The sequence below is a fragment of the Mustela erminea genome, chromosome 16 (genome assembly GCF_009829155.1).
Source record: "Mustela erminea isolate mMusErm1 chromosome 16, mMusErm1.Pri, whole genome shotgun sequence".
NCBI lineage: Eukaryota > Metazoa > Chordata > Mammalia > Carnivora > Mustelidae > Mustela > Mustela erminea.
Window position 1 is genome coordinate 22,351,092 of NC_045629.1, and position 25,163 is coordinate 22,376,254.

General features: G+C 40.6%; 1 protein-coding gene across 2 annotated transcripts in view; it reads right to left on the reverse strand.

Annotated features, from left to right (window-relative positions):
* SLCO5A1 (solute carrier organic anion transporter family member 5A1) overlaps window positions 1-25,163 on the reverse strand; it is a 137,919-nt gene that overhangs the window by 6,837 nt on the left and 105,919 nt on the right. For both annotated transcript variants that reach the window (XM_032316597.1, XM_032316596.1), the window contains 3 exons: window positions 20,230-20,428; window positions 3,067-3,226; window positions 791-1,032 (listed from right to left, as the gene is read on the reverse strand). In XM_032316597.1, the coding sequence (XP_032172488.1) occupies window positions 791-1,032; window positions 3,067-3,226; window positions 20,230-20,428 (601 nt within the window). The remainder of the gene's footprint in view (window positions 1-790; window positions 1,033-3,066; window positions 3,227-20,229; window positions 20,429-25,163) is intronic.

Below are 25,163 nucleotides of genomic sequence, written 5' to 3' on the forward strand. Positions count from 1 at the left end.
CCTGAAGCTGCTTCTGGGGGCATGCGTTTCCTTCACCATGCTGTCCCCTTCCCTCCTTTGCCCACGGCAGCTTTTACTGCAAATGCCAACACACTGATCCGAAAGGGTCCGTGTCAACATTTTTAACAGGACTTCCATTAAAGCAATGCCTGTGTTCTCTTATAAGCAAAAAACCACAAACAGGATACCTAATAAAACACAGCATGAACAGCTGGAAAATGACATCTCCCAGTCTGTTCTTTCCTTGTTTCAACTCCAAAACTTTATATGATCGTAAAATTCACGAAATCTGCATTTTGAACTGCAGGCCCAGCATGAAACGTCCACTGATCCTGGAGGCACTACCTACCTACCAGGTTGGAGATAATACTCTTCGCTGCATGCGAGAATTCGAGACTTCGCCAAAAGACTTCCTACCCCGTCTGGAGTCAGGCTCCTTGTGGCTAACATGGTGACACCTTTCAGCTCCTGAACTTGAACCATTTAGGGCACCGACTTCAGGAACCAAAAGCACCCCAAAGAAGTTTCACTAAACTGCAAACCTAGAACCCATCCGAATAAAGAACGTTCTGGGGTATGAAACATTACAACCTTCCATTCCCTTCCTGATGTGGGAAAGCACTTCTCTTAATAAATTCAACAAGCAAAGGTCTGAGTGCTTCCCCGTACAATCTAATTCTGCTTTCCTCTCCACCTTACCACACCAGTCCCAGCTTGGAACGTGTCCTCTGGCCATTCTCAGCGCATACCCCTGCCCCCCGCCACCAGGCAAGCAGAGTGCTATTCTCACCTGAGTGTCACTATGATGGCTGATGGTTGGGCACATGCTGTGATGAAGGTGACAATGAAGAGAAAAATTAAGAACGGGATAAGGGTATTGCAGGCTCGTTTGCACTTCCCGGACACAGCATAGCCGTTCTCGTTGAGATAGGTTTTGACAATAACCACACGGAGCTGACCGCGCTGTCCCACCGTGGGTGGAGTGATCACTTGCCGGCTTTGGACACAGGTGCATTCTGTGTAATTCCTTATCTAAGGGATAGCAAAGATGGGTTGTGAGCCAACCTAAAGCATAGGAAAATTAGGACAAAGTCAAATGCTCTAAAATAGCTCTAGTATTTAAGGATGGGTAATATTTGCTGAGCAAAATAAGTCAAACAGAGAGAGATAATTATCATATGGCCTCACTCATATGTATAACAAGAGAAACACAACAGAGGCTCATAGGGGAAGGGAGGGAAAGCTAAATGGGAAGAAATCAGAGAGGGAGACAAGCCATGAGAGACCCTTAACTCTAGGAAACAAACCGAGGGTTGCTGGAGGGAGGTGGGTGGAGGCCGATGGGGTAATTGGGAGGTGGGCAAGTGATACGATGAGCACTGGGTATCACACCCAACTGCTGGGTCACTGAACTCTGCGTCGGAAACTAATGCTGTACTCTATGTTGGCTAACTGAATTTAAACTTTTAAAAATATGCGTAATATTTAACTGAAAATACAGCCTCCTTGCTAACAGTAATGATCTAAAGTGTGCATCCAACAGTGTCTGCTGGCCAAATCGTAAACTTTCATAAGGAGCTTTCAGCACTCTGTTCTACAGCGTTCACATTCCATATGCTCATTTTGGTCACAACTATATCCTGCTCCCACTGCTGTGCAATTCTTGGGCTGTCTGATTAGAGAAGCCCCTCGAAAACAGGAACCAAGCTTTCTGTTCACTTGTGCCCACCGGAGCCCCTGGCATCAGCCTGGACACGGCGTAGGACCTATTGTAAATATTTGTTAAATAAATGCAGAGAACACGCGATGCAGCCGTGATGACTCCAAGGCCAAGACCAGGGAACACATCTGTTTCGTTTGAAAAAAGGTAATTCAAGGACCTAAAAAGGTATTTCAAATAAAAGCAACCAAGGACTCTTTCTGCCTCTTACGTTGTTTGTACAACAAAAACAAAAAAACAGAACAAAACAAAAAAAACAGACATCAGCTTGAACTCCCTGTCACTGTGGGCTCTCAGCCACTTAGAGAAGCAGTAGCAACAAATATGAGAATGGAATGCCGTTTGGCCATCTGTGCTCCAGGGACTGCTGGCCTCTTTTTAAGAATGAGGACTGTGCCTTAGAGGACTCCCTCGCTCACTCCCAGGGAAGGACTTAGCCACTGAGAACAGATCTTGTTTTCTCTTCCAACTTGGCACTCACCAATTATATAATGGGGAGCCAGCAACAGGATTTCTCCATTTATCAGTATAGCTTAAAACTCAGAAATCAAATATGACAAACCCAAAACATACAGTCAATGGTCTAATCCCTTAACACCTACACAACACAAGTCAATGCACCTTAACTTTTTAATTAAAGCAGCCTCCTACAATCTGTTCTTATGCAAAGAATGAAATCAGGCTCAGTAAAGAACTGAGTAGAATATGAAAACCTCCCACAGTATTACAGCCTATTTATAATTCACAGGGAAGGGAATTCTCAAAATAGCCTATTCTTGAACGGACAGAAATATCTTTACTCTGAAAGTGAAAGAAAGAAAGAAAGAAAGAGAGAGAAAGAAAGAAAGAAAGAAAGAAAGAAAGAAAGAAAGAAAGAAAGAAAGAAAGAAAGAAAGAGAAAGAAACTTAGAACTCATATTCTATGAAAAATGGCCATTGCCCATCTTTGCAGACTCTGATTAGAGAAGGTGCTCGCCTATTCTCTTCTGCCAGCACCAAAGGTGGTCATCTTGACCTTCAAACGCATCGCAAGGGCCCTGGCAGAGTAAGAAATGAGAGGCCTAGCATTCAACCTTATCACGTTTCACTGAGTTCGCACAGAATGTGAAGTGGGAGAGGGATGATGTGGAAATAAGTCACTGTACCCACATGCTCCCTTCATCCCTGGAAAAAAGAAAATGATAGCATTACATAATTTTCTTTCCTCTGGCTTCTTGTCAAGATGTATTTTGTAGGTTATTTGAAATTTCTTGAAAAGAGGAATGGAAGCCACGTGTTAGCCTAACATGTCCTTGTCACAGGATGTTGGATCAACAACAGTACAGGAACTTGCGAAAAATACTCACCCCAGTACTAAGATTACCACTGTTAACACAGCCAGCCAGACAAGGGTTAAAGTATGTAATTCCATCTGATCCGCAGACTGGCTCATACTCGTGTATCTTACAACCACAATTAACATTGCAGCTTCCTGTCAGGTTCCTGTGAGGCATGGTGAGAGAAGGTCTAGAGAGGAAAAAGCAGGTCATGAGCAACATTTACCAAAATAAAACTCTAAAGAAAGTTCTCGACGTTAAGTAGTTTGTCCATTTTAGAGAAGTTAGTCTCATTAAATCAAAGCTGTGGTATTGTAAAGTAACCACCTTGGATAATTATCATTTAGTATCATTTTAAACAAAGCACCAAAAGAAGTTTCAATTTTCTGGTACCATAAAATTAAGACTTCTGTATCACATTCTGTATCATGCCTCAATTCTGCCTTCCATCTTGGTGCCACAGATCTGGGCTCAGCTGTTCTAACCCCTGTATAACTACTCGCTTATTGTGGACATTAAGCTCTCTGTCTGAACAAGCCCAGGCCTCGAATTCTTTAACTATAAAAGAGAGGAAACACTTTCCTTTGCCAGATCAATAACACCATTAGGAGGGCACAAGCAAAAATCCATCCATCACAGTTGTCGACACAGGTTGCTCTGACCAAAAACTTGAATTATTCTGGAAGAAATTATCAAAGAAAGACATGGGACTCTAGAAATTGAGTCATAAGTGATTTTCAAAGAAGAATGGGAATCACATCACTAGTTTTGATTCAAACAACCAGAGAGGAATGAATGATTCAGTCCTTCCTTTAGAATGCCCAGATGTGGATTCCCAGTCAAAGTGGTAGGTTTTGTTTTCTCATAGGATCATGATGTCTGATTCAAAGAAATGATACAATATGAAAAGTTCCAATACAATCGATCTAGGCAACAAATATAAAGGACAGGGGGAGCAAGTAAGGATACAGGGCTGGGGAGAGAAGTATTAGAAAATGCTGTGGAAGAGCGGAGGCAGGCAGGGACCCAGGAGGGACCCATGGAAGAATGGAAGGGGTTCTCCAGTGACCTCTTTCCTTGTCTTCTATGACCACTATTTTTGTCACTGATGAAATACTGTTCCCAAAACCAATAGCAGATCCATCATCCGTCCACCCATCCAACAATATTCTAGAATGTCTCTTACATGCCAGAACTTATCTTTAATGCCTATGTTGAGTAACCACTCCTCGTCCCAACTCTGTGTGTTAGTCACACACAGAGTGTGTTACACTGAGTCACACACAGAGTGTGTTACTCTGCTAACACAGAGTATGTTACACACATAAAGCATTATTTGTTCAAAGGTGTCTCTCCTGTGTCCTCTTTTAATTAAAGGAAAAAATTCATAGCCGTATTCAAACCTTATCAAGAGGGTCACCTGGGTGACTCAGTTGGTTAAGTGTCTACCTTTGGCTCAGGTCATGATCCCAGGGTCCTGGGAGTGAGTCCCACATAGGGCCCTCTGCTCACAGAGAGCCTGCTTCCTGCAATCCTTCTCCCTCTGCTCCCCTGCTCCTGCTCTCTCTCTCTATCATAAATAAATAAATAAATAAAATATTTTAAAAAAACTTATGAAGAAAGGCTTCTAAAGAGGCAAAGTGAAATAAACTGTTCTTCATTTATGTGACTCTCAGAAGAAATTTTGTCATACAACTTTGATGATTATGCCCACAAACTCTTAGATTCATATTATTTTGTCATATGCTTTTAAAAATATGTGACTCTGACCTTCTCCTCGTTCATGCTCTCTCTCACTGTCTCTCTCTCAAGTAAATAAATAAAATCTTTAAAGAAAAAAAAATGTGATTCTAGGCCAGTAATTCTCCACAGAGGCAATCTTGTTCCCTAGGGGACATTTTTGGTTGTCACAACTAAAGGAGTGTTAATCACTGGGTAGGGGCCAGAGATGCTTCTAGACGTGCTCCAATACACAGAACCACCCCACACCACCCCCACATACAACAACCCTGATGACTACATTGGTGTCCTCATGCACAATTTAAACCCCCACACAACCCCCGCATGACTCCCATTGCCCGAGTCTTAGTGGTCTTGAGGATGAGGTAAGAAAGCCTATTTGAGACCTACTACTACATCCCACAAATGACTAAATGGAGGTCCAGAGAGGCCAAATGATTCACTTCAATGTTGATTAGTGCTGTCTTAACTGGTACCATATGAAAAGTGTTCTGTGTTCATTACTGTTCTCTTTGCTAGTTCTTCACGAGCTACATTGCAAGCCATGACCAAATAAAAGGGGTTTTATATGTCTGCGTGCTTCATCACTAAAAATGACAGGCTCCAAATCCATGCATTATAATTCTTACTATTGCTATTAAGAAGTTATAAGGAATTTCTTATTAAGAGCATGATTCATATTCATTTATGACCACCACAAGCTTCCAAACACCTCTCTTTCATGGATATATCCACTCAAGAGAAAGGAATCTAGGAGAATATAAACAGATGCTCAAAACCCACTGATGACAGGAAGCAAAAGCTTTCCTGAGTTCCAGAAACAGAGGCCCAGTCCCAGGTCACGTTGGGTATGTTTGCTTTTCTCATGAGAACATAATGTCTGAAATAAAGAAATGATCCAATAAGGCTCTAAGAAAATCAAAACAGGCAACAAACATAAATAGCAGTGAAAAGAAGTGGGCATTCATGAGAAAGTCATTAGGGGAAAAGGCCAGAGTGGCACAAAAAAAGGAAAGATACCAACATGGTTAAGACTCTACACAGTGCGGATTTTACAAAAGAAAGACATTTTAAAGAGTAATAATGTCTTGTTTGACTGTCACTCATTTTCCAGAAAACAGGCTGGGCTATAATAAGGATTTAAGTGTGTAAACATGAATAACACTAAACAACCGCTCATTAGCCTGAAGGGAACCCACCACGGGAGGACAAATGCACAAGGGCCAGGGGACACCACACCTCCACTGTGCAAAGGGACTGTGCATCACATTTCCGATGACTAAAGCATTTCTGACAAGTTAGCTTTACAAGTAAAAGGCTTCTGGCAGCTCAGAGGCAAGGTAAGTGTTCATTTCCAAGTGAAGAAAAAGGCCTCACAGGGATGCCTGGGTGGCTCAGTCAGTTAGTTAGATGTCTGCCTTCAGCTCAAGCCATGATCCCAGGACTCTGGGATCGAGTCCCTCATCAGGCTCCCTGCTCAGACAGGAGTCTGCTTCTCCTTCTGCCTGTCGCTCCCCCTGCTTGTGCGTCCTCTCTCCCTCTTTGACAAATAAATAAATAAAATCTCAAAAGAGCGTGAGAGAGAAAGAGAAAATAGAAAAAGTCTTCACTAACAAGTGGATCAACAAACACCCGCAGGGTCCAAGATGCAAGCCTGAGAGTCACACCTGTAAGAATCGCAGAATTACAGAACTAGACAGATGGGAGCAGTCTCTGAGATCATCGAGTACCACTTGTTGGTTTTAAAGAAAAAGAAACTACGAGAGATGTAACGACATGCCCGCCATCATTGAGGCTTCAAGAAAACCAGCCACAGGGAGACCAAGTGAACAAAAAAGGGAAAATGAGCAAGTTTGTCACTCAGTCTTTATCAAATCAATTGCTTGAGGATCAACATTTATTTAAAGTAATATAGTAATATATAAAGATCAAACAGATCATGGTTGAAGATAACGTCCACCATGGGGCCATTACAGCTGGGTAAGTAAGGACACAGTTGCTCTCAAATTTATCTGTCTCTGTCTCAATCCCTCTCTCTCTCACTAGTGTGGGCACACACAAACACACACACAAAGTATGTCAAATCACTCCACCACAAGACCTAAAGAATACTTGGACCTCCCCATCTGACATATTTCTACAGGTCACTGCAAGTCAAAGAGGAGCCCCCTAACCATCTTTCTGCCTCCCCTTAAGTGTGTTCCTATTAAGAAACTTGACAAGTGGGCATCCATGCATCTTATGCTCAAGTCACATGGATTAGAAGAATATGATTCATGTAGCAAATACTCTTAGCACAATATACTAATCCCCAAGAAAAAATTGATATCTTTCTCATAATATCTTAATTGCTATCAATTTATCTCAACCTTCAAGAAGATTTCAATTAGAATGTTTCCTTTTGATTCCACTTAATTTTTGGCTTCATATTAAAATGCTTCCCTGGCTATATATAGCTGTTCAATTTCAGGTTTGTAATTATTATTATTATCATCATAATCAAAGTTATCATTTAAAACTAACATTTACATAGCCCTATTTTTACTCCAGGAATTGTGTACCAAGATCTCTATATAAATTACCTCATTTATTCCTCATGAGAATTAAAATTATTTTGACTGTGTCTTCATCTTTTAGATGAGGAAATTGAATGCTGGAGAGGATAGATACTGTCAAAGTTCACAAAGCTAGTAAGAGCCAAAAACAGATTGAATCATATACATATAACCTGCAGCTTTTTGTTTGTTTATTGTGTTTTTCCTTTTCTTTCTTCTCTTTTTTTTTGCGGGGGGGGGGGGGTGGTGCCTAAAGGGGAGAGGGAGAGAGAGAATCTCTAGAAGGCTCAGCACAGAGTATGATGCAGCGCTCGATCTCACAACCCTGAGATCATGGCCTGAGCCATATCAAGAGGCGGATGCTTAACCCACTGAGCCACCCAGTGCCCCTTCCTGCAGTTGGAATTAGGAAGTGTGTTTGGCTTCACCTGTGTGTCTGTATTTCACACGGGCATGTCAGAATCATCTCAGAGCTGTAAGAGTCAGGATTTACTGTGAACACTGTGGCTTAAGTAAGACTTTATATCAACACATTGCATAATGTGAATTCCTTGCTCTTTACCTTTTCTTCAAGTAATTTTTATAAAAATGGAGTTAAATCTGATTTCCATGTACAGAATTGTTCAACGGTACCGAGTCTTGATAAATCATTTAATAATGCTCGCTTTATTATCTTTCATTTATCAAGTGTCATCTCTTTGAACTTAAAACTAAGATCTATTATATCATCTTCTGGTTGAAATTACTTCAGACTTGAATTATTGGGCCAGAACTTTTCCAAAGATGATTTCTTGAGCTGTGAGGTGACAAGGAAGCATTTTCTCAGTTTCCTGTGTTTGGCAGTGACTGTTGGATGAAGAGATCCACCAAGTTCAACCAAGTCCAAAATCTCAGAGGTAGGGACTTTTCCCTGAAGTTACTTCTCTCAATATAGTTTTATTGAGCCAAAGTGCTAAGACTACAGAAATTCAATAGAACCTGCTAATTCAGACCTTTGTTGCAACTTTTCCCAAATGCATTTCATCCTCTTTGTCATCACTCCTGCTTCTGCCATATGGTGTATGTAGGCAGTGCTCTACTACCAGCTCTCCAGATACCAATCGCTTCTAAATTCTCTAAAGAGACCATTCATCTCCTGTGTCTATGTCATACTGTGTCTCACGGACAGTTTAACCCACTGGAGTTTTCTCCTGTTATTTAAAGCTTTGGGTGCCACTCAAGACCTCTTATATATTATAGAATATTTAGAATATAGGATTCTAATATATATATTCAAAATAAGAATTAGAATTTAGAAACAGAATGTATTTAGAATATAGGCTGTTTAGAATATAGAATATAGAACTATTATAGAATATATATTATATATAATGATATATTTATTATTATAGACATTTTTAATTTTAAAAGAAATTCCTGAAGGGGCGCCTGGGGTGGCTCAGTGGGTTAAGCCACTGCCTTTGGCTCAGGTCATGATCCCAGGGTCCTGGGAGTGAGTCCCGTATCAGGCTTTCTGCTGCGCGGGGAGCCTGCTTCCTCCTTCCTCTCTCTGCCTGCCTCTCTGCCTATTTTTGATCTCTCTCTGTCAAATAAATAAATAAATTCTTTAAAAAAAAAAATTTCCTGGAAAGTAGAGGACAGCTTATAAGAGATGTTAAGTAGGTGTGTCTCTGGATTATCCTAGCTACTTTTATTAGTAAGCTTATAGTTCATTTCTATATATATATATATATATATATATATATATAGAGAGAGAGAGAGAGAGAGAGAATATATATATATATACACACACACATACATACATATATACATAAATTTATCTGACATACTTCTACAGTTCACTGTAAATCAAAGAGGAGCCCCTTAACCATCCTTCTGCCTCCCCTTAAGTGTCTCCCTATTGAGAAACATGACAAGTGGGCATCCATGCATCTTGTGCTCAAGTGGGTGCTGGGAATGTAACTGAGTTGGGAATGGGCCAGGATATTAACCAGAGTGCCTAGGATCTTTCATTATGAAAAATTATCAAATTCTCCAATCTGAACTTCTTTCTTTCAATTTTATTTTATTGTGATTAGAACACTGACCATGAGTTCTACCCTCTTGGAAATTTTAAGTGTACAATACAGTGGTGTACTGCAGATCCCTGGGGCTTATTCCTCTTAATCGATGGAAACTTGATGTCCATTGCCTGGTAACTCCCCATATTCCACTTCCCCAAGTGACTGTCCTGCCGTAACTATTTTAGATACCTCATAGAACCAGAATCATTCTTCATCTGTCATTCTGTAACTGGCGTATTTCACCTAGCATGATGTCCTCAGGGTTCATCCATTTTGCCACATATTACAAAATGTCTTTCTTTTTTAAGCCTGAATCGTATTCCACTGGATGTACACACCACATTCTCTTTATCCATTCACCCATCGATGGACGTTTAGGTTGTTTCTACATCTTTGTTGTCAAATCTGAATTTTCTAGGGGAACCACTAACAACATATCAGGCTCATTCTGCAAAGACTATGATTCCATCTTGGCTCAACAGGAAAATTTCATTTTTCTAAAACATCTCAACCCCACAGCGGGTATTCAGGTGCCTCTTGAGCATTTGATACTAATTGAAAGATGGATCATCATGAAGATTCACCGTGCTGGTGAACCCGGAGCTTCTCATACAAGCTTTCATAAATGGAGGCGGCCTATACACTGTGCTTGCTTCTTTGCGTTGCTTTTTCTTCTTTCAGAACATTTTTAATAATGAAAAGCACTGCATTCAGGATCAGAGAAACCTGGCTTCAAATTCTAGTTCTTCCATTTTCTGACTGTGTGACTCAACAAGTTATTTAATCCTTCTGCGTTTCTTTCTCTTATTCCAAATGAGAAAAAAAAATACCATTTTAAATAGTTATTTTAAATAGTTATTTAAATAGTTATTTAAATAGTAGGTGGCTCAGTTGGTTAAGCAACTTTTTCGGCTCAGGTTATGATCCTGGAGTCCCAGGATCAAGTCCCGCATCAGGCTCGAGTCTGCTTCTCCATCTGACCCTCCCCCCACCATGCTCTCTCTCATTCTCTCTCTCTCAAACAAATAAAATCTTTAAATTGTTATTTACCAATTGCTTATTATGTATGGGTTTTCTCATATTTTATCCTTTCTATATTTCTGAGAGGTTGGTATTGTTATTAACCCATCTTAAGGATGAGGGAATAGAAGCAGAGAGGGTAAGGAATGTGCAACCACTTTATTCAGTCCCCATGACAGTTCAGTAAGATCATATCTGTCAGAATTTTCACCTTAAAGATGTGGAAACCAAGCACAGAAATTTAACTAATGTACCCATCCTCACACAGCTGGGTTTCACTCAGTCCTCCTTATTAACTGAGGACTGTGGGCCAATCACTTCATCTCTAAGCCCAGTTTCTTTAATTAAAACGTGGATAATCATGCACACAGTAGAGTAATGTTGTAAGCATTATATAAAAAAGATATACATAAACAGGTGCCAATTACCACACCTGAGCCAAACAGATGCCTAACAAAGACTCCCTTTTTCACTGCCACTCCCTTCATCTCTCTCTCTGTTGGATTTAAAGGAGAAAAAAAAAAATCCTATATGAAGCCTCAAAATCATACAGAACAGATAACAGTTTTTACTTAACAGGCCAACTCATACTAATGAGCAGGTTGTACACTGCACAAGAGGACCCAGCCATAGGAACAAGTAGAGACTTAAATGTAGCCCACACTCTCCTTGGAGAATGGGTCCCCTTATTCCTCACACAAACAGAACTGTTACCCTAAAAGTGCCAAGCCTGTTCACCTACACCATCTACCAAGTGTTTATACTAATTCAATTTTACTCTACTATCAGCATTAGTATACTATCTTCCTAGAAGTATTTGGGAACCCAGAGGAATTTTCCAAGGAAATTGGAGTTTTTATTTTGCTGATTTATAAACTTTGCTTGAAGTCAGGCTGCAAATACTGGAATGAGTGGATCCCTGAAGCTGCCTTCAGAACACGTACTCAAGTTTTCTTCATTAAATACAATTAAATGAGAAGAAGTATACCATAAATCACGGATTTAGATGTGGATGTAGATGTTTCTTCTCATCAAGATCTTACAAGTTTAGCATCACTAGATGAATAACATCCCTGCATAGAAGAAGATGACAGACATTCATTCATCTTTTAAAGAAGAAAAGGGAGTTTAAAGAAGAAAAGCTTCGTATGATCTAGAAGAAAAGGGAGAAGAGACAAGAAACTAACATTTTGGGGGCACCTGGGTGGCTCAATAGGTTAAGCCTCTGCCTTCAGCTCAGATCATGATCTCAGGGTCCTGGGATCAAGCCCCACACCAGGCTCTCTGCTCAGCAGGGAGCCTGCTTCCCCCACTCTCTCTGCCTGCTGCTCTACTTGTGCTCTCTCTCTCTCTCTCCGTCAAATAAATAAAATCTTTAAAAAAAAAAAACAACTAACATTTTCAGCACATACTATGTGCTGGACACTGCACTAGGAGATATCAGAAAACCTCCTTAATACAATCCTCAAAACCAAAACTACAAGCATTTGTTTAAAATATTGGAATGCTTCAAACTGGAGATTGAGGATGAAGAAAAGAGATGCTGACTTCTCATTTTTTACCCTTCTGAAGTATTTTAATTTTTCAACTACATATGTTTTACTTTAATTATGCTTGCAACCCGGTGGCACTGGCATTATCACCAACTTAATAATGAGGAAGCCAATACTCAACAATATTTGGCAGCTTTCTTGCAAGGCCACACAACTAGAAAATTGATGGCTCTGGTCCTTTTCTTTGAAAACAAACCCACCTTTGACAAAAGAGTTTGGGGGGGTCAAGTGGAGATGAGGTCCAGGAGTTCTTTACTGGGACCTCTGTTTTCTACTAACATAGAATCTGGGATGCCCAACAAGAAAATCAAGACTAAGACAGAACACTTCAAGAAAAGAATTTTTAAAAGCGCAGCCATCCTGGGGCATAGGAAAGGAAGCTGAGTGGGGCCAAGAAATGGATTGCTCAGCAAAGATGAGGGCTTGCTAAGATTGGAACTCATAAATTTGTAATGGCGCCAATCAGCACAATTATATAATTTTTGCCCATGGTGCTGGAGAGCCCAGAGTCAGTTGATTCAGGATTGGCAAGACAGATACAGTGCAAAGCAAGGGCTTCAAAGTCTTGAGGGGACTTGCACTTTAAAAGCAGGTAAGTCAGTGAGTCTGCCTTCCCTCCCTGCTAAGAATGCACTGAAAATTAAAGCAAGAAAGATTAAAAGAAATAAAGCTAGCAAGGAGGAATGGAAAATGACACCAAATTTCATGAAAATAGCAAGTGGATAGGCATAAGGTTATGTGATGAGCAGATCCCCCGCCTTGGAGGAGAGCCAGCCTGCCCCATGAACCCTCCACAAGGCTCCAAAAGGTTCTGAGCTTAAAGTCACCAGATGTGGCAGAAGCCAAAGGTGAGGATGAAACTGAGGCTTGAGGGAGAGAAAACTGTATTGTTAGGCCCTTCCTTTCTCATATTCACTCACCTCCACTCCCACATCAGAGCCTAGACATTCTCCACAAAGCTCTTCTCTAAAGATATCGAAAGAAATTTAAAAAGGTAAAATTCCCTCATTTTTGTAGGGGGTGGTGAGGGTGGGGCAGATAACCTGAAGGGTGATAGACTGAGTCTTGTCGACCTGTAAAGTCCAGAAAAAACAAACAGAAAAACTCACCGTTAACATTAAATGGCAAAATGTGAGGCATACAAACAAAGTAAAAGAGAAAAATCTAATTATATATACAGATCTGAGAAGATATTACTCCTTAAAAGGACAGAAAATGTTATGAAAAGGGCATACTCAGAATACAACAAAGAAAAATGTTCTTCTCGAAATAAAGAAAATTTACATAAAGAATAAAAGACAAAGTATGGAAGAATCTCTCATAGCGAAGGACAGAGGAAAGATGAGAGAGCAAAGCACACATCCAGGCAACCAGACTGTAAGTCCCAGCATCGGATTAGCAGGAGTCCTCGTGAGTGCACAGAAAATGGAGAGAATGAGTAAAGCTATAGCAAAAGAAAACTTCTCTGAGGTAAAGAAGACAGACGTGTTAACGTAAGATGGCTCAAGGGGTGCCTCACGTAATGAACAAAGTCCTGGGCCAAAACATTCATTTGTTCATGCCTTCCCTCATGCAACAAAGGTCCCTCCTGCATTGCTTTAGATGGTGGGGTTGCAACTATAATGGAGACCACTCTGGTAATTGTTCTCGAGGAGCTCATAGTTTAGAAACAGGAGGCATGAGCAGAGCAAATAATTAAATGAGGGAATTTCAGCTAGTAGTAAGTGCTACAAGGAGACTAAGGAGCAATGATGGGATAAAGAATGAGGGGAGAGGGGACCTGGGTGGCTCAGTCGGCTGAGTGTCTGTCCTTGGCTCAGGGTCCTAGGATCGAGTCCCACATTGGGCTCCCTGCTCAGTGGGGAGTCTGCTTCTTCCTCTGCCCCTTTCCCCAACTTGTGCACCTTCTCTCCCACTAACTAACTAAATAAATAAATAAATAAATAAAATCCATCTTAAAGGGAAAAAAAAAAAAAGAATGAGAGGAGAGTGGGCTCCCTTAGATTGGGCAGGGAGGGGCAGACTCTCTGAAAAAGTGACACTGGAAGGGCCCAGCCAAGACAGAATCAGAGAGAGAAGCATTCCTTTTGAAGTTTCAGAATACCCCGAATAAAAAATTTCCTTAAAACTTTCAAATAAAGTTGGCCACAGACAAATGAGAGCTAGGACTGGAGTTAAATTTCTTATCTGCAACATGAGATACTAGAAGACAAAGCAATGGCTTCGAAGTTCCCAGAAAAGCAATTTTTAACCTATAATTTTATACCCACTCAAACCATCACTAAATGTGAGAGAAGACTAAAGACACTAATACACTGACAGGCTCAGAAAGTTTTACTCCCACATACTCTTTCCTCCAACAGCATCTGGATGTTTTTCTCCAGCAAAACAAGGAGTCAACAAATAAACAAACAAATAGTGGATACAATTGAAATCTATGAAAGGAAATCTCAGGATATAATTTATGTCCAGAGAGCAATTAGTCCAATTGAAGCAAGATCATGGAAAAAGAAAAATTCAATAAAACAAAGGATATGTTGAAAACTTAAAAAAAATATACATGAGCATGGGAAAGGCCAGTAGTCAGGGAAAGAAAGGGTCTTTAGAACTCAAGGACAGACAATGTAAGAAATAGGGTGGTCCAAATATGATACAACTTTAAGCAGATTCCCATCCCCACCCTAGATAGTGATGACTACTCTTTCCTAAACCTCTTTAATTTCTGGAGAAAATGAACCAAAGTCTATGGACTTAAGAGCCTCATACATAAAGGAGACCTTTGGTGAGGTACTAGAATGGTAGCAGGGGAATTAAGTAAAAGTCTGCAGAGTGAACAGGCACTTTCCCATCACCATCCCACACTCCCAGCTCTAGAATGACAGCAGGTAGGCTTACAACCCGGAACCCACCACAACAAAGCTGCAGCCAGAGACAGGAGAATCCTGTTCCTGAGGAGCCAAAGCAACCCAGAGCTAAGACCTTGGGTTCTGACACCAGCACCCCAACGAAAATGCCACCTCCTGCCCTCCTGTTACCTGAGTGAGATCCACCAAATGGCAAGCTCTGCTGTCAGACACAGAACACCTACCCAGCTTTTTAAATATGTGTTCTTCCATACTATGAGAAAGCTAAGGGTCACCAGAAATGTAAGGGAAACTTCCAACATAATTGAGACCACAAAATAAATAGACAGCAGGTATTAAGAGGACATAGACAATCCAGGAAGGAAAAGAAACACTCAGTCATGTTGGAGAAGTAACAGAACATATTCCACCATTGAAGCAAGAAACAATAAAAAATCAGGAAAGAAACTTGGAAGTTAAAAGTACAATATTCAAAATAAAGATTTAGCAGAAGACTGAAAAAATAAAGCATAAGAAACCTTTCCAAAAAGTAGGACAAAAGAATGAAATTAAATAAGTGACAAAGAATAAGTAGAGGACCAAAGAAGGAGAGAGAAGAGAAAAAGTGGTGAGAAAAGAGTAACAGAATTTAAGTTTAAAAAAAGAAAGAAAAAAAGAAAAGAAACCGAACTGAAGGACACAGTTTCCAGACAATAAAGACAAGTGCTCAGGAGGGGGTAGAAAAAAAAAAAATTCCAAAGTATATCATGGTGAAATTCAGAAATACCAGGAGTAAATTGGAAGCTCCTAGAAGGGAAAAATAGGGCACATATGAAAGACTGACAAAAACAAAGGCCAGATTTCCCACAATAGCATGAAAATTCAGATGATAAGGGAGTAATAACCTCAAAATTCTGAGTGAAAATGATTCATCCAATCAAAGATTCTTTACCTAGCCAACTTGACAATCAAATATAATAGGTTTGGGGTTTTTCTTTTTCTTTTTTTTAAGCTATTTCATGAAAAACCTTCAAAAACAAAAAAGTGACCGCCTGCGTAGCCTTCCTGTAGCTACTGGAGGAATGTGTTCTCACGAAATGAGGAGGGAGCCAAAAAACAGACATCCACAGAGCCCAAGGAACAAAGGATTGATACAGACAGAAGCCAATGGGATTCCCAGGGTTATAGCTAGGCAGCAGGCCCAGAGATCCTTGTGTCCAGACTGGAGCATGGGCACTAGGGCTCCAATTTAGATGACTCCAAGGGGTGGGAAGTGGAATCAGGAGTTCATCAAACAGGTGAAAAATCACAGCAAGATATTTTGAGCCCTCAGAGAATATGGGGAGCCAGACACACATTCAGAGAAATTCAGATAATGAAAATAAGACAATTACAAATTCCAGGAAAATCAATGCTCTACAAAAGAGGAAAGCTCATCATGACACACCACTTGTGCCTCAGCAGTTAATAATACTGTCATAATCAAACACAAGAAATATCAAAGGAGGTTCTGACCACAGTATCTGAAGGGAAAACAGCACTCTTCATTTACTAAGATAGGAAGTCATAAATAATGTCCCAATTTGGTTAATTTATACATTGTGTCTAAAAAAATATAGAGGTGAATACTGGAAGAGACAACTAAAAAGAATCTTAAAATTATTGCCCTAGGAAGCAGGGTTGGTCAGGAGACTCCTGATTTTTTTGCTTCTAACTTCTTAATTCTATTTGTTTTCCAGTTGTAATAAAAATAATTCTATAGAAGTAGAAATTATTCTTAATTTATTAGTGATGACTGATAACAAGAGCTAACTTTCAGGGAGCACTTGCTGTGGGCCAGGCTTCGAGCTGAGAGCTTTACAAATGTGATCCATACTATCCTTGCCTGTAGCCATGAAAGTGAGTCCCATTGCTGGAGACTAAATATTTGGGTCCCTGCAATATTCATAGGTTGAAAACGAACTTTCAGTGTGATGGTATTTGGAGGTTGGGGCTTTGGGAAGTATTTAGATCATGAGGGTGCAGCCCTCATGAATGGGATTGGTGCCCTTATAAGAGAGACTCTAGAGAGATGCCTCACCCCTTCCACCACGTGAGGACACAGAGAAGATGACAGCCCCTTATGAACCAGAAAGTGGAGCCTCCCAAGACACCAAATCTACAGGTACCTTGATCCTAAACTACAGAATTGTGAGTAATAAGCTTCTGTTGTTTCCAAGCCACCCAGTCGACACTATTCTATTTCAGTAGCCCGATGGGACGAAGACACTATTATCATCACCCTATTTCACAGATGAGGATACTGAGGCTTACAGTTAAGCAACTGGCCAAGGAGAGAGAAGATACAAATTCAGATTTAACTCAGGAACCGGGACTCCCTATTCTATACCACCCTTAAATTTTTTAAACACTTTATTTCCTATGCCATTCTAATAGGCACTAAAAGAAGCTATGTGTCAGTAAATGTATTACCCAGACACATATCTCCTGATGAAAAAAAAGATTCTTGAGACAAGTGAACATATTCTGTCATCTACATAAGCTCTGATTGGTAGTTCCTCTTTTTTCCTCCCTTTCCTAATGCTCTAGGTTAGTTAAGTGAAATTAAAGCTTTTCATATTCAAATTTCAAATGGTACATTTTAGCAGACAAAACTCCACTAAAAATCAAAAGGAAATGGGGCTTGTTGGCAGCAAGCACCAAAATCTAGGCACTAGAGTTCTGTCCAATGAGCAGATCCTAACAAACCCAAATGTACTCAGGAAATAAAAGCTATAGTTTTCATAACTCCACAAGAAAAATTTTGCACCCTTTTTTAGAAAGGGTATATAGGAAATCTATCCTCAGATCCACCGCTGGTGAAGGGGCAAATTGATACAACACCTGGGGAGTAAATTTAGTAATATTCATTGAAATCTCATTTCTGGGAATTTATCCTACAAACACATGGCACACAGAAGAAGTGATTATGCATGAAGTTATTTACTGCAGCATGATTTTTAATGACAAATGATAGGAAACTGCCTTTCAAATGGGGACTGGTTAAATTACAAAACAGAACTAAATGGAATATTACATGGCAGTTAAAATGAGTGTTTAAAGCAATGTCCATAACAGCCAAACAATGGAAAGAGCCCAGATGTCCATCAACAGATGAATGGATAAAGAAGATGTATGATGACTAACGTAACATAAAAAATAAATAAATAAAAATAAATCGCTCACAAAATTTAAAAAAAGAAGATAGGGTATATATATATATATATATATGTATATATATATATATATACATACACAATGGGATATCACTCAGCCATCAAAAAATGAAATCTTACCATTTGCAATGACATGGATAGAACTAGAAAATATTATACTAAGCAAAACAATTAAATCAGAGAAAGACAATTATCATACAGTTTCACTCCTATGTGGAATTTAAGAAACAAAACAGGATCACAGGGGAAGGAAGGGGAAAATAAAACAAGACAAAATCAGAGAGGGAGACAAACCACGAGAGGCTCTTAATCATAGGAAACAAACTGAGGGTTGCCGGAGGGGAGGGGGGTGGGGGATGGGGTATCTGGGTGATAGACATTAAGGAAGGCATGTGATGTAATGAGCACTGGGTATTATATAAGACTGATGAATCACTGAACTCTACCTCTGAAACTAATATTACATTATATGTTAATTAATTGTATTTAAGTAAAAAATTAAAAAAAAAATAAAAAAGGAGTGCTTAGGGCACCTGGTGGCTCAGTTGGTGGAATGACTGCCTTCAGCTCAAGTCATGATCCCGGAATTCCAGGACTGAGTCCCACATTAGGCACCACGCTATTCAGGGAGTTTTCTTCTCCCTTTGACCTGAACCTCCCCCTTCTCATGCTCCTTCTCTCACTCTCTCAAATAAATAAATAAAATCTTTTTTTTTTTTTTAAGAGTGCTTAAAGTTATGGACTCTGAATTGTTTGGGATTAAGTCTGGGATTAAGTCTGGATTAAGTCCTATGTAACATGTAGAACAGCCGCCTTACGTCACAAAATCCTCAGTTTTCAAGGATTTTGTCAACTGTTTGTTTAGCACAGCCATTATTAAAAATTAAATTATATAAGCTTACAATTAAAATAAATGTTACAAACAAAGATAGTAAATACTCAATACTCCACCTCCTAGCTTTTTTACCCTACTGTTATCTATGTCTTGACTAGGCTATTTAGGTCTAACTACCTATATGGGAGAAATATCATATAATGGTATGTGACTGGGCATCTCCTAGTGTAGTGTTCATCATCTTCACGTTGTTAGCTTGAAATCAGCCATGGGGGGGATATTTACACCTCTGAAATTGTCAAATGCTACAGATAGGAACTTTTTTCTTAGCCATGTGTTACATATTATCAGTATAACACCTATGTGTGTGTGGGGGGGGGGGTCGGTGTGGGTGTTTTAATAAAGATTTTATTTATTTACCTGACAGAGAGAGATCACAAGTAGGCAAAGAGGCAGGCAGAGAGAGAAGGGGAAGCAGGCTCCCCGCTGAGCAGAGAGCCCGATGTGGAGCTCGCTCCCAGGACCCTGAGATCATGACCTGAGCTGAAAGCAGAGGCTTAACCCACTGAGCCACCCAGGCGCCCCTGGTATGTGTCTTCTGTACCTCAGTTTTGCCATCTGTAAAATCAAGATAATAATAGAACCTTCCTGATAGGGTTGTTGTGAGGATTAATGAGTTAATATATGTAAAGCATTAGAAGAGTGTCAATATAAGAGTTAACTATACATTGTGTTATTGTTGTTGTTGTTGTTGTTGTTGTTGTTGTTGTTATTGGCACAGAAAGATCTCGAGCTATGTTGTTACATTTTTTTTACCCTGGGAAAAGTGTGTATGAGCTACCTTATGGATACTAAACAGGGAAAATTTTAAATACATATTCATAGGTTCTTATAGAAAGAAGCCTTGGCGGAAGGCATAAGAAATGAATCCAAGTGGTTACCTGGCTTGTCCTTGATTGGAGAAATGAGTTTGAGTACTTTGGTAAGAGCACGACTTTTCACTGTACGTTGTATTTTCATTGCCTTTTATGTTCCTAAACTATGTGAATGTATCGTCTATTGAAAATGTTGCCTTTTTTTTTTTAAAGAACAATTTTCATTAACCCAACAAGCATTTCCTCCTCATCTGCTGTAACCAAAAAACCATGGGAGATACTCTGTGAGCCTCGAAGGGAAACATGGACAAAGGAGAGACTATGGTCCCTGCCCTCCACACATGCATGCTCCACCTGGGGGAGATGACACGTGCACAGGAGACTCCCCCACCGGCAGCGGGGAACACTCATCTGACCCTGGGTACAAACACTACAGGGCTTTGCACTTCTTTCACAATTAGAATGACATGAAATGACTCCTTGAAGCTACTTACCCTGTTGTATACGGGATGTTTATGCCTCCTAGATTAATACTTTCACACCCAACAATAAATAGGGTTGAAAAACACAGTAAAGACACACCACTGCAGATCATGGCAAGTTTAGCAGATTCTCTTGCACCAAGTTTCAATTTCTTTATAATGTAGCCTCCCAGGACAATGCCAACACCAGCACTGGGGACAATAATTACACCTGGAGAGAAGAAGGGAAGGACAGGATTAAGTGAAGTCCCGTATACTATAATTTGTTTTCTAATTACTCTGTTTCTACTTACTTATTAGTATTAAAGGACAAAATAAAAAATACCATAATCAACAAATCTTCAATGTGTATGATTTTATAGTATAATTTCTTTTCAAAGGACTCATAGCCAAAATGCAAAATAACTTTTACAAAGCAATAAAATAAAGACAAGCCACCAACTAAGAAAGTGAACAGAACTTGAATGGGCCCCTTCCTGGAGAGGAAATCCAGCTGGCCAATAAACACCAGAAGATGTTCACTCTCTTTGCTAAGAGGGAAATACAGATTAAAATATAGTAAAATACTACTCTACACCAACTGTGTTCATAAAAATTAAGAAGTCCGATATTACCACATGTTGGTGAAGACACCAAGCAATGGGCGCTCTCCACGGCTGGTGGGATGTAAATTGTGAGACCTACTTTGAGAAACAATTTGTCCTTTATCTAGTAGAGCTGAAGATATACATATCCTGTGACAGGTAATTCTACTTCTGGATCTATACCTTGAAGAAGCCCAAGCACATGGGGACCAAAAGAAGTGTGCAAGATATTTGAAGCCTCATAATAGCCAAAAACTGGAAATAAACCAAAAATTCATCACTAGATATATTGCCTGTTGTAAGTTCATGTAGCAAAATTCCACTACACAGCAATAAACAGGTGGGAATATAATAACATACAACCATGAGCATGAGCATACAAATACAATGTTCAATGAAAGAAGCAAAACAGAACAGAACACATGACGTGATGGCATTCGTAAAAAGTTCAAGTGCAGGTACCATTAAATGATCTGTTTAGGAATGCATATCCAGGCAGTGCAACTATGAAGGAAATCCAGGAAGTAAGTGTCATAAACCCAAGATAGTAGGGAAATAGGTGGGGTCAGGAAAGGATACAGGTGGCTCCTCGACTACTGAAAACACTCCATGCCATGACCTGGGTAACAGTTACACAAATGTTCACTTCATGATTACTCATTAGCTCTGAATTTTGATTAATGTATTTTTCTGTGCATTGTATTTCACAGTTTTAAAAAACTAAAAAAGCCTGCCCCAGGAACCTTATAATCTAAAACAGAAATATACAAATTAGAGTATAATAAAACAATTATACAAAAGACAGGGAGAATACAGGGATAAAAAGCATTCTGAGCCTTACCTGGGAGAAATCAAGGAGGGCTTCACTGAACGAAGTATGAAGAGAAAAATAAGGTGAAGACTGAAATGATACAACTACGTCACTAGAGATCTTGGCAAGAGCAATGTTAGGAATAGATACTGTGAAGGAAGAACCCAGACTCCAATAGGTTGAGATGGGGACTTAGAGATTAGAATTCAGACTCTTTCTAGAACTTAGGCTGTAAGAGGAAAAATGGGTATGGGTCTAGAGTAAGAGTGGAGTCAAGGTAGAGTTGGAGTTTGGGGAGTTCATTTGTTAAGACAGGAGGGAACTAAGTGTATTTATATGCGGACAAAAATAGACTAAAAAGGAATGGGAGCTTGAATGTGGAGAGAAAAGGTTATCTAATGCCAATGCAAGATCCTTGAGGAGTCAAGAGAATATGGAATTAATAGCACAGATAATCAGATTAGCACTGGATGGGGCGGAGGAGAGAGAAAGACCCCTTCATTCAGGCTAGGAACAGGAGAGGGGAGAATATGGTGGGGCATAAGTCAACAGGTGGGTGGTAGCTCCTCAGATTAGAGCTTTTCTGTTTCATTTTTTCCCCATTATTTCGCAAACATCATGTAATACATGTTGTAAGAGAACACTGGAAAAGCACAGAGAAGTATGAAGGAACAAAAATCCTCTGCTTTCATTCTGGCCTACTTCACTCCAGTCTTTTTTCCGTGCTTCTTTCCTTCGAGATTTGATAACATGCAGGGCACCTGGGTGGCTCAGTAGGTTAAGCCTCTGCCTTCAGCTGGCATCATGGTCTCAGGGTCCTGGGATCAAGCCCCACCTCAGGCTCTCTGCTCATTGGGGAGCCTGCTTTCCCCTCTTTCTCTGCCTGCTTCTCTGCCTACTTGTGATCTCTGTCTGTCAAATAAATAAATAAAATCTTTTTTAAAAAAAAGAATTGATAACATGCTATAAATTCTTTATTTATATAGCTTTGGTTTTTATTTCTGGGTGGGGTTTTTTTTTTTCCTGTATAACTGAAAACAAAACTAACTCTTAGAGGAAAGGGATATGGAGAACTTTAAATATAGCCAAGGATTAGAATAATCATCATAGGAAAGCAAAGTGAGTGCTAAATGAGAATATGTAATAGGCTTTGCAAATGGAGAGTCCACTGGGTCCAGATGATACTAGATTTCAGAAGTCCGCAGCTGCCTGGGGAGAACGGTTGAATGGTTTGCTCCAGCGTGTTCAGCAACCCACGTAAAGGAGCAGAGAAGGATTAGATTAATCTAAAATCTGAGCTTTGCCTGGCAACGAGTGTTCATTTTATAATCCTCACCGGAGTCCTGATTTTATAAAATCAGTAATGGTCTTTTTACAGATGAGGAAATTGATAGCTCAGAAAAGTGACTGGTCCAGCAGTGTACACAAGGGAGAAAGAGTCTAAGGGAAACCGAGATCTCTGATTCCCAGCCCAGCGCTCTGTCCACATCACCACAGATGTCTCCTAGAACCGACAGGTCCCTGGAATCTTTTAGGTAAATTGACCAGAGCTCTGGGCTCAAATGAGCTGGTTAATAAAGTATCATCATCATTAAGGAAAAGTACACATGTTATCTATATGAATAAATAGGCAAAGTTTTCCTCTAAGGTGAAAGTGATACATCTATGAAATTCTTATTTCAACTGAAAAATTTCTACACTTCTAGACCCCTACGGTAACAAACAAAACAAATCTCCATGCTCATAGCTCAAGTCTTAATTTAAAAGCAATATAATTTACTTGACTATGACTCCTAATTGGTATTCAACTCTTAAAAGCAGGAAATTTGGGGCGCCTGGGTGGCTCAGTGGGTTAAAGCCTCTTCCTTCGGCTCAGGTCATGATCCCAAGGTGCTGGTATCGAGCCCCACATCGGGCTCTCTGCTCGCTGGGGAGCCTGCTTCCTCCTCTCTCTGTTTCTCTTTCTGCCTACTTGTGATCTCTCTCTGTCAAATAAATAAATAAAATCTTAAAAAAAAAAAACAGGAAATTCGTCATCAGTAAATATGAGGTTATATCAAACAGAGTGAAGATCCCCTTAAAATTTTCTCCTAATGTCCCCTGCCATCTAAATCTCACTGCACCACCCAAACAGAATTTCTGACCATTCACCATGCTAATCTGAACATCGCTCAGATCTCCAGCTTAAGTAAGAGACCCAAACGTTCCACTGTTAGAATATTAGGCATATGGGATGGTGCTGGGGAAGGGCACAGGGGACAAGAGTAGAGCCTTCTCACTCTCCCTTCTGAAAGCCCCCAGCTCTGGGGAAACCAGACTGTACAGAGCATGGAGGGGCTAGAAGTTGGTTTCCCCGCCCACCATCACGCTGTTCTCTAGTCCTTCCCAGTTCCCCACCCCCCTGGGGGGAGCGGGAAATACAGGCATCCCCTGCTTTTCCAAGTTCACATCACACCACTTCGCATTTATGGAAGACCTAAGTACCTGCATTGGCTAACAATGTTCATGTTTATTGGGGGGGGGGGGCCACAAAGGTGAGCACTGAAAATAGCACTCAGCATTTGCTTCGCAGAAAGGGTTACAGAGCCAGTGAGAGTGGCCCCGCCAAGCTCCTTCCCTGGCACCTACCCTCAGTGTCTTAGCATCAGGCCCCGGAGCTCTGAACTTGATTTAGTCTGTACATCGTTAGGAAGGTGTTCCAGAGGTATCCGGAACACCTAAAAGAGGATGTTTCGTGAGTCTGGGAATGCTCAAAAAATTTTTTCCATATAAATTAACTCTAATTGCGTCTCCACTTTATGCCATTTCAGCTTAGGAAAGGTTTCATTGAACACTCGACTCAGATAGCAAGGGAAACCTGTAAATATCTAAGATGGGCTCTCCCAGCAGAAGCTGCCCGCCTGCCACTCACCACGTCTGAGTTCAAACTCGCCTCAGTGGCTTGTGCACACCCCTTCCCTCAGTCTCCAGAGAACACCCCCTCCTAATGGCTCCACTCCTCTGAGCTTCTGCTCCCTCTCCAGCCCCTTTCCCAGCCCTAGCAGGAGGGTTCCGCAGTCCCTGAGTTTCTATGCCTCGCGCCCTCTAGTGGCCAGGACATGAATGGGCCCCGAGGGGTACAAAGGATGGGTGGGAAAGAAGCATCAGGGACTTGAGTATGCGGGGAGAGAGAGAAGGGCTGAATGTGGAAAGACAGAAGTACCTGGACCAAGTCCAGCGGCCCAGCCTAGGGTACAGGCGGTAGAAGATAGAAGCCAAAGCAGTTGCAGATGTCTAAGAGACAAATGCAGGTGAGATTGCAGGCCACATGGACAAATTTCCTGAGTTCAAATCTCAGCTCTGCCACCTACAAACTGGGTGTCCTTGGACAAATTTCTGAATATTCCCAGGCCTCAGATTTTCTCCTCTGTAAAACGTGGGTAAGAATAGTATCTTCCTGGGGTGTCTGGGTGGCTCAGTCAGTTAAGCATCTGCCTTCAGTTCCAGTCATGATCTCAGGGTCCTGGGATCCAGCCGCACATCAGGCTCCCTGCTCTGCAGGGAGTCTGCTT